At 38.0% G+C, this 10,892-nt stretch overlaps 1 protein-coding gene across 1 annotated transcript; it reads left to right on the top strand.

Moving 5' to 3' along the window:
* Positions 1-2,505: 2,505 nt before the first annotated feature.
* On the top strand, positions 2,506-10,116 carry slc16a6b (solute carrier family 16 member 6b). Its single transcript, XM_082162392.1, has 6 exons — positions 2,506-3,131; positions 4,812-5,066; positions 6,148-6,291; positions 7,996-8,124; positions 8,596-9,453; positions 9,746-10,116. The coding sequence occupies exons 2-6, from the start codon at positions 4,829-4,831 to the stop codon at positions 10,000-10,002; spliced, it is 1,626 nt and encodes a 541-aa protein (XP_082018518.1). The 5' UTR covers positions 2,506-3,131; positions 4,812-4,828; the 3' UTR covers positions 10,003-10,116.
* The last annotated feature ends 776 nt before the right edge of the window (positions 10,117-10,892 follow it).

Here is a 10,892-nt window from a genome sequence, read left to right as displayed (position 1 = left end):
GTGTCCTGAAAGTTAGGCTGATGTACAGAGCTCAAATACAGGGCATGGCATTGAGACAGGACTGGTGTTGTGACAACAGAGGCTTGATGTACCAGATGAGGTTAAAGGTCAGAGTGAACAACAGCTGGTAAGTGTAATAAAGAAAGTGCTTTCACGAGCTGCTCATGCCAGAGAAGGACTGTTTCAACGTGACATGTAGGTACATTTATGTAAATGTATTTTGTACGCAGTCTGAAATGATATGATCTACACATGCGCAGCTGAGCAGGGTAACACTTGACAACAATGTCCCATAGTTAACATAGGTTAATGCATTAGCATTAACTAACTGAGCTGTTCAGACTGTATTACATACATTACAGTATATATTAATGTTAGTTTTAGCATTTTTAATTCATGTTAGATCAGGGGTATTACATAATATTAATAAATACAACGCACATCTGGAAAGGGAAAGGATAGCAACGCACATCTGGAAAGGGAAAGGATAGCAACAAACATAAATTCACCAATATGACAAGGTGCTTTGAATATCTGGAACCTTTTGATGCCTCCAGGAAGATAAAAATGCAGATTCTCAGAATGATATTGATGATAAACTCTTAAAGTATTTACCTAAAACCCCTCAAATGAACACTTTCCCGAGTTTTTGAGCATTCCAAACAACTATTATTTGCATTGGAAAATTTGAATAAAAAAAAAATGGGCCTGAAGTGTGTGATAAATGAGCTGTCCAGGGTACTGAACATTATTGTGTCTTCTGCTTCGATGCAGAGTTTGGCATAGACACACACATACCGGATATCTCCTTTAAGTTACCGAAATGATAATTGTAACACATAAACAGCAACTTTTACATTTTTTCACATGGACACTATAAGTAATTATTGTTACTCATTAACGACGAATATTTAGATGCAACTCAGTGCTCTACTTTCACCCTTACATTGTAGTAAAGCTAAAATGATGGTCAGCTATTCATTGTGAGGACAGAGCGTTGCCCTGTAATCTTGTTTGTTAGAGTCTGACGGTACACAGTGTATAATTTAACTAGACATTGTAAGTCAGCATTTCAATGATCATATGAACTCTTGTTATGGTTAAATCTACTGTGTAACAACATCTTATGATGTTAATTATTACTAAGGCTTCTGTGAAAAACAATCTCAAAAACTTTAATAAAATAAAAAAGAAATACAAACAAAATAATAGTAAATCAGAAAAACACGATTTGGAGTTATCCTTTTGTCTTCGATAAGTGATGGATTCCTTTATTCCTCACCATATCAGCTGCAGTTAAAAAATCTGATACACATGCCTCTGTTTTGTGTGCTGAACACAACACAAGCTTTCATCACCTAATTACTAAAGGGAATGACGCAAGCCATTCTTAGGTAACAAAGTCAGTTGGTTACTTATCTCTCAATGACAGGCTTCTGGAAGGCCGCCTGGAAAGATAAATGCATAATCTACTGATAAATGCATAGAGAAATTATTTAGATTTAGATTTAATTGAACTTTTTAGAAATGTCATTGGAAATAAGATAGAAATGTAAGGATTAAATGTTTTTTTGTTTTTTTTAAATCCAGATTATGCACTAGGTCTAGTCAAATATGCCAATTCTGCCTTAACATACATGTGAGATTTGTCAGATGTTCTTTTTATTGAAGCTCAAGATGATTTTTGAGTGATCTCAAATCATGCTGGAGACCTCATGATCGTCAGGTTTTAGACAAATGTATTGAGTTGAAGCAAAAAAGGGGACATAAAAAGATTTTTTTTTCTTTAAATGATCTTTTTACTTTTTAAGAACTGTTGTGCTTATAAAATCAAAAATATGTATATTAAATTGGTGGTCTCAGACGTTTGGACCCCACTAGGCCTATATAGAATATTTTATGTATTATTACGCCAGCATCCATGAACCCTTCATCTCACAAACTACGTACTTTATTAAAGCAATCCTAAAAAAAGTTATCAGTATATCGCAACCGCAAAGCCTGTTTTAAATGTGACGACGGCTTTGTGTTATGTGTATTCATGTTTATTCATGTGTATTCATCAAAGACTGTAAAAAATCCATGCATTCATCAAGGTTTGCATTATTACCGCGCTACAAGTTTCCTAGATGCACGTCACCCGGGTGTCTGTGAAAAGAGGAAGGATGTACATGTGACGTCACAGCCGGCAATGTAAAAAACAACCAAAATGTCGGAGTTTAAAGGAATCTCCTTGAAAGGTGTTTAACAAATATTTAAATTTCCGTCCGTATTTACATGGTGCCATTAAAACGCACTCTGATAAAGCAATCTTTAATGAGTAAGCTCATGCTGGACACAGAACTGGAATAAACCTGTTTCACCCGGCCGGCTCTTATCATGCTTCACGTGCACGAGAATTGCCTCCCCACAGCTCTCACCGACATGCGCATGCTCGTGCATTTAGATCACTACGGTCACGCTCAGTCCTGATATGATCCTCAGAGTCTTGATTATTCAAAATTCTGTTCATGAGATGATTTATATTATTTACTAAAACTAATTTTGAAATACTTGTATTTTTATATAACTATATTTCATTTTACAGAAGGCAAGTGATTTTGCGGTCAAATAACAAATGATTTAATTCAGTGCTGTGATATATTGACTCTTCAGAAATATGAGCTGCAGGTCTTGTAAGGATTTGTTTCTTGTTTAAACAGATAGGAGAGATAATTTGAGTACATCCAGCCAGTTCACCAAGTCCAATGCGCGTTCACGATTCAGTAGTGCAGTCGCAGTAGCAGTCGCGCACGAGCTCGAATACCGGCTTCAGCCGGTATAAAATCTGCCAAGCTTCAGTGAGAGGAAACAGAGACAGAGAGCTGGCAGATAATACTTGATCTAGTATAATAGCAGTATTTATAAGTTGTTAATGTAGTCGAACATAAACTAGGAAACGATATAGTTAAATATATGTCACTCGGTTGTGACTTACTAACGACTCGCGCTCTCCACAGGAGTGACTGCGGATGCTCAGGGCAGGAACGATGATCTCTGGTTAACACTTTTACAAAGAAGCCAGCTAGAGCTGTTGGTTTTTTTGTTTTCTTTCAACATCCCGAGTTTTCCGCAGTTTCTTCAACGTCTCGGTAAGTTAAAACGATTTATACCCAAAGTAACAGTTATAGCATTTGAATGCCATTTTTTCTAGCGCGTCAATAAGGACAGATGCTCTTATTGCATGATAAAGTTACTTATTGCGTCACATGATGTACTATTTTATGATAGGTATGATAGGTCATTTATTGACTTAATTAAATGAATAATGCCTATGTCAGATATATATATATATATATATATATATATATATATATATATATATATATATATAATCAAATGTAAATGTATGTCCCTGTTACACTTAATTTTCCTGGTTAAATAAACTTTACTTAAAAAAGAGAGACTAAATACAATTCTGTTTTGTATTTTACACTAACTATGTAATGTTCTGTTTATTAAAACCAAGTATAAATGTCACCAAATTAGTGTTATTATGCATTTTTGCATTTATTCCAAAATAATCACTAAAGCCAGTAACAATTTTATACAATATATATTATTTGTGAACTTAAGTTCTGCTTTTTTTTAATAGTCAGCTTACTTTTAGCAGTCTGATGACAAGCTTGTTCACAAGGTCACAGACACGAAGATGTACCTTTAATTTCTCCAAGCTGATTGCTAAAAAAAAATAAAAAAAAATTCATATTTTCAAGTTTGATTTTGACATAAAGCAGTGATATATAAGTTATATAAGTTATATATATATATATATATATATATATATATATATATATATATATATATATATATAAGATATATAACTGAGTTGCTTACTTACTTTTTCATTAGCCTTCCCATTAACGCCATCGATAGGCTTATTCGACTTAATGGAGAGGCTACACACTGCAGAGCCATGGGTGAAGCATGAAGTCCAGATCCCCCTCTCTGGATGTAATTTGGGCATAATGGATGGAGCTAGAAGTTCCAACCACACCCTAACCTTACCCATAACTCTATCGCTCCACCCGTTTGGTATGTCATTTGGCTCTGCAGTGAGCACCACTTGACTTCATGCAGCGCTGGGCAGACCGATCGGCAGCTGACTTTGAAGCAGTGCATGCCGGTTAGAAATTTTGTCTGACTTGAGACAGCGCTGACGCCACGTCACTGTGATGTATGGCATCAAAGTACCGCAAGAGAGATTCGAGAGCAGACGGTTGACTCAGCCGGCGCAGCTTCTCAAGAGGGGCTGCATGAGCTCTGATGACGACACAGCTGTTCCATGATTGGCCGGATTCACCCTAATCGATCATATCCAATAATAGCGCAATGGAGTTATAGCGCTATTATATATATATATATAAAATCAAATAGACTTTATCATATATATACAGTAGTCAACACTTAAAGTGGATCAAAAAGTTCATCAAAGTTGTCCTAAGGCAAGAACGGGTTTTGTTCAAAATTCATGTATAACTTTGATGAAAGGTTTTGATCCACTTCAAATGTTGACTACTATTGTTTATATATATAGACTCTGGCACTCGCTTTTTTTCTGTAATATCCCAACAGTGGTTACATAACAAGGATTTTATGCATATGGATTTGTAGCACCTTGAAAGGTAAAATAATCCAGCTGACAAGGCAGATTAAAGACAAGCTTGCAAACAAAGCCCGCTGTTAAGTTGACACGGGGACACTATCAGAGCCGGTGTGGAAATACATCCTATCTAAAACTCTCTGTACTGTCACTTTGCTTACATTTATAGAAACGTCAGTGTCCATCATGACAGGATTGATGTCAGCTCTGAAGGGCTGCACAAGCCCTAATGTGTACACTGAGGTGCCAGATGGAGGCTGGGGATGGATGGTGGCTGTGACCTTCTTCTTCGTGGAGGTTTTCACTTACGGCATCATCAAGATTTTTGGGATTTTCCTCCAGGACCTCATGAGAGACTTTAATGAAACCAACAGCAGAGTGTCTTGGGTCGTCTCCATCTGTGTCTTTGTCATGGCCTTCACAGGTAATTCAGTCAAGACATTTAAAGATACAGTACGATAGCGCTGGTTGTACCTCACAGTGTTTGTTTTCACAATACAAATGGTGTTTGCACAAATGGTAGGCTAAGCTTTACAAGTGAAAAATACCTTAATCTATGATAATACAAGAAGATTGTTTTCTGGTGAACACTTGAGACATCAGTAGAAGCCATTGTGTAATATTTTTAAGTTTGTTTCATCATCAATGCAGGTTTTATTCTACAGCGACCATACAACTCAGTTTTAGTTTAGGGAAGTTGAAGGGGAAATAGGTCATTATAAAAATACCAGGCATATCTCAAAAGAGGTGTGTACAAACTGAAATTAAGAAACAAGCTGTGTCATCAGATCTGTGATTTCTTTGTAGTTCTCCCATGCCTTAAAGGGATAGTTCACTCACAAATGAAAATTCTGTAATCATTTACTCACCCTTTCATTCAAAAAGAAGATATTTTGAGAAATGTCTGAATGTTTTTTTGTCCCACCATGGATGTCAGTGGACTCCAAAACTGTTTGGTTACCAACATTCTTCAAAATATCTTCTTTTATATTCCAAAGAATTAATAAAGTCAAACAGGTTTAAAACTACATAATGGTGAGTAAATGATGACAGACTTTTCATAATTAGGTGAACTGTCCCTTTAAAACATATCACATATTGTGGTCTTTCAGTGTGAACCTGTCAAACAGATCCTGACTTGCAAGCGAATCTTTTCATCTTGGCATTTGTGCTGAGAGCGAGCTGAACTGTGCTGTGAAAGAAATGCCGACTGTTGTGATGGCTGACTAGAGATTCACTCACTTTGCCCAGTGACAAAGCAGCGCCACCATTTCATGACTCAGTGGACAGATTCACATTTTTTCCTGCTGAAAGGGCTTCAAAAGATCATTCTTGTTCAAACAGAAGCAGTCTGAGAGTGAACCAAAGCAAAACCTGTCTTAAAAAAAAGTCTTATGCCCCTGCTGTAAAAATGACACCACCATAAATGGATAATTTAAGGAAGTGCATTGATCCACTGTGTTGTTTCTCAAACGTGTTTGTAATTGGCACCATCTTTCCCACAGCTCCTCTTTCCACAGTGATGAGCAACCGCTTTGGCTATCGGCCTGTCGTCATGCTCGGTGGGTTCCTGATTAGCCTGGGCACAATTACAACGGCCTTCACCAAAACCATAACTGAGATGTACATCACCATGGGAGTCGTTGCAGGTAAATTCACCTGCTGTGTGAGTTTATATGTGCGATATACGTATTTTGGGACCCTAATTGTTGCATAACAATATATGTAAAGTAAATGAAGATGAATCTATTCAGTATTTTAAGAAATTTTGCATTGTGTTATTTTATTGCCAATGTGGCGTGCTACAGAATTTTTTTTCCCCTCAGGGTGGCGTGGCATGACATTGTGAAAAATTATTATGTTTTAATTTTTATTTTAAAGAAGAGACATTTTCCATACATTGCATTTGTAATTCAATTGTTTCGTTCTTTTTGTTTGAAGAGTAATGGCTGCTGAAAATTCAGCTTTGCCATCACAAGAATGAATTAAATTAGCAAATATATTTAAATAGAAAACAGTTATTGTAAAGTGTGATAATATTTTACAATATTACTGTTTTTACTGTATTTTTAAAAATAAAATAAATGCAGTCTTGGGGAGAATAAGAGCCTTCTTTCAAAAACATTAATACATCTTACCAACCCCAAACTTTTGAACAGTATTTTCTGTAATATCACTAAATTATTAAATATCATTTTTTTGATTACTATATTACTGTATTTCCCTAGCAAACATGATGTTCTTTTTTTCAAAGACACAGATAGGGAATTCAAGCAGTGCTGTCTGGTATATGACTTGTTATCCCTGACACCTTTAGTAACACACACCCTTATATAACATGATGAATTTATATAGCGTTTTTATGCGTTGACATTCATGCGGTAACACACACAAATTGACGTTAATGAGATTCAAGCACATTGTCCCAAAGTGAAATTGTCTTGTTTCAAATTTCCTTCTTTAAAGAAAGCTATAGACAGTCATTTATTTAAATATCTCACAATGCACATTTTAAACACCCCAATATAACACTGCATTTTATTAACTGTTTTAACTGAAAGAAACTTGCATTGATATATCTTAAATTATGTCAGTGCCATTGTTTTGTCTCAAGATCACCAATGTTTTTTTCCCAAGGCATGTTTACTTAAATGTCCTAACTGAACTGAGGTCTAATCCTGGCTTAATGTAAGCCATGTCTGTGAAACCAGGCCAAGATGTTTGAATATTTCATTTTTACTAAATAACATATTCACACTCTAGCCGATCAGTCCACATGTCCCTCTTTCATTTATTGTTCCAAAGGGCTGATGTTTTCTATAAACAAAATTTGAAATTATGACCACATAATCCTTTTGGGTAACACTTTAGTTTAGGGTTCAGTTCTCACTTTTAACTAGGATATTGGCTGTTTATTAGTACTTATAAAAAACATATTAATGCCTTATTCTGCATGACCATATTCTACATCCCTTAATCTTACCTGATACCTAAAGTTAACAACTACCTTACTAACTATTAATGTGGCAAAAGTCGTAGTTAATAGTTAGCTAATAGTGAGATTTAGACCCTAAACTAAAGTGTGACCTCCTTTTATTTTTCCAGATTTTTCTAAAGATGCACTGCTAGCTTTCCCCAAAATTCAAAACACCCCCCCTTCCCGCCACTATTAGTTGATCCTAACTTTGCCGATCTTCTCCTTGTCTTTTTTTGTCTCTTTTAAATACAGTTTTCTTTCAGCCCTTTGTCAAGTTTGTCCCACGGAAGAGAGCGGCCTGGTTCTTTGCGCACCTGAGCCCCTTGTGTTGAAGAGACCAGTGGCTGTCATCTCCCTCTTTGCTATTTATTTACAGGCCTGGGCTACTGCCTTACCTTCCTGCCTACAGTCACCATCCTGTCGCAGTACTTCAGCAAGCGCCGCTCCCTCGTCACATCCATAGCCTCCACTGGAGAATGCTTCTCCCTGCTAGCCCTCGCGCCAGGTATGATCGACGGGGTTGTGCAACAGATTCGTCTGGGTAGTTCACACAAAATAGAAATTGTGTTTTCTCAACCTCATGTTTTTCATATGAATGTCTTTCTTCTGCAGAACACAAAAAGAAGATATTTTGAAAAATGTTTCAGCTGTTGTTGTCCAAAACAATTCTGGACTTTTGTTGTATGGACAAAAAATAGACATTTTTCAAAACATCTTCTATGTTCCACAGAAGAAAGAAAGTCATGCAGGGGTGACATGAGGCTGAGTAAATGATGACAGAATATTAATATTTTGGCACAGGCAACTTTTACAAGCACTTGCAAACTTCTTTTGAATGTTACAGATTAGCCAAGCATGTACTGTATGTAACATGATAAAAGCCTATTTGGAAGTCAAATACATTTTAATAGTCATAAAAGAGTTTAGATTATTTTTCACAGAAAGCTCAATGTTTTTATTTGAATTCATGCTGCAGTTCTGAATGTGCTGAAGGAGCAGATCGGCTGGCGTTACTGCTTGATCATGATTGGGGTTATGCAGTCCTCAATCATTGTCTGTGGGGCTCTGCTGAAGCCAATAGTCATTAAACCCGAACCTGCCACACCAGAGGGTTCCACATCCCCCCTTAAAGAACCTGAATCCAAATATGACCTGGAGAACGAATTCACACACACCTCTATTGGCTCTGTGGACTCAGGGGTCCAGTCCGTCACCTCCTCTCAGATCAACCTGTCTGGCCTGGAATCTACAGAGCGGGACTCTGCAGAGAAAGAAGCACTTAGGAAAAAAGAGGAAGTAGAAAACGTTGAAGACGAGCTACCAGTGTTAACTGAGACCTCAAGGGTCTCCAGGCCCAAGCTGTTGGACTTCTCCGTGCTCAGGGACGCCAGCTTCAACTGCTACGCACTGTTTGGCCTGTTCGCCACGCTGGGCTTCTTCGCTCCGCAGCTCTACATCATTGAGCTGAGCGTGAGCCGAGGCGTGCCACGTGACAGGGCCACCTACATGCTCTCGGCAATGGCCGTGGCTGAGATTCTAGGTCGTCTGTCCATGGGTTGGGTCCTTAATCGCAGGCCCGTTCGCAAGATCTACATTCTGCTGTTTTGCACAGTGCTGCTGTGTCCGGTGCTGGTCATCTTCACCTTTGTCACTGAGTTCTGGGGGCTCATGTCCTGCTCCTGTTTCTATGGCTTCCTGCTGGGCACCGTGGCCTCCAGCCACATCCCCATGCTGGCTGAAGATGACGTGATTGGCATTCAGAGGATGTCATCGGCTGTTGGCGTCTATGTCTGCATCCAGAGCTTTGCAGGACTGGCCGGTCCACCTCTAGGAGGTAAAAACAGCTTCTGTCAACTAGCAAACAGAACAGGGGTTTTATAAAATAGATGAAAATATGATGGGACCCCTTACTAAAATATAAAAGCAGCTAGATATCTTTACACGCATGGAAAATAAAGGGGTATCCAAATTATTGTTGATTAAATTGTTTACTCAATTAAATGAAAAATTTTGACATGGACATTGTACTAATGTAAAAGGATTAGCACTACACCAGACTTTTTTGTTTACAAAGTTACTCATAAATTAGCCTCCGCCACACATTTATGTTAATCTTGGTGTTTCAGGTTTTCTGGTAGACACGACTGACAATTACGGATCAGCCTTTTACTCCTGCGCGGCTGGAATGGGAGTAGGGGCTCTGTTTCTTGGACTGGTCCGTCCAGCCAAATCCGGATTCTGCCTTGGGAGGAGGAGAAATGACCAGCAAACACCAGACAGAGACTCTACCTCACAGGGAAGTGATGATGGCACTGCTGACTTTGTAGAAATGGACATGGAGACAGACAACAGTCCTGCGAAGGGCAAACCTTGGCCAGTATGAATACTGCCTCACCTCAAGAGTAAACATGCTCCTTATCCTCCACTTGAATGTCGTCCCAAAGGTTGCAATACACAAAAACCCTGTTCCAACAGGGTAAAACAGTCACAAATCAAATGTTCAATCACTATTCATTGCACTTCTGCTGAACACCCAATCATAGCCCCCGAAACAAGTTTACATTTTATGTGTTACTCCTCATTATTTATTGAAACAGGGAGCAAGACTCCCTTCCATTCATACTATGTAGTAGTACGCATACTACAGTCTCCACACACTTTAAGACAGGGTAAGAATTAAACCTATAAAGCGTTCAATTCTGTAACTGTCATCAACCAAAGTCTGCTAAGTGCGAAGCTGACTATTTATTTCATAATTATATTGACCAAAAATCATCACAACGCTCAGTTCTCAGCTTTAACATCTAAAAAATGAAACCTCAGGCTGTTTTGCTGCTTACAGTGAGGCCATGATGCGTATTTATATTGCATTAGGTTGAATAAACCTCATTCAAAGTTAAAGGTGAGACGGGTACGAAGCTGTCTAGTGTTTCAGGGTTATACATCATTTGCTTGCTTGGGTCTCTTGTTTAATGCAGCTTTGATGATTTGCACCACTTATTCCCAAACATTCACTATAATAGATGATTCAGATTGTGATGTAACCTTCCATCAAGAGTAACTCATCATCAGTCAGAACATGTTGAATGAGGGATCAATTATGCTGACAAATGTCAAAGGCCTCTGAATTCCTGCTCAGAGATGCTGTCTACTTAGAAACACATTCAAGAGTTTCTTATAAGTTATGGTGAAAGAATGTCATGTTACCGCTGTAATCTGGAGTCTGTGCCTTGTCCAAGAATTCTGCGGAATCAAGAGCTTGCGACTTGAAAC

The sequence above is a fragment of the Leuciscus leuciscus genome (assembly GCF_965113295.1).
Source record: "Leuciscus leuciscus genome assembly, chromosome: 1".
NCBI lineage: Eukaryota > Metazoa > Chordata > Actinopteri > Cypriniformes > Leuciscidae > Leuciscus > Leuciscus leuciscus.
This window is presented reverse-complemented; position numbering and strand designations above follow the sequence as displayed.

Bases quoted from the DNA above. Each gene is read 5' to 3' on its own strand.
- slc16a6b (XM_082162392.1), top strand. From the start codon at position 4,829: ATGACAGGATTGATGTCAGCTCTGAAGGGCTGCACAAGCCCTAATGTG. The intron at 5,067-6,147 runs GTAATTCAGTCA...TCTTTCCCACAG, and splicing joins CTTTGTCATGGCCTTCACAG to CTCCTCTTTCCACAGTGATG. The intron at 6,292-7,995 runs GTAAATTCACCT...ATTTATTTACAG, and splicing joins CACCATGGGAGTCGTTGCAG to GCCTGGGCTACTGCCTTACC.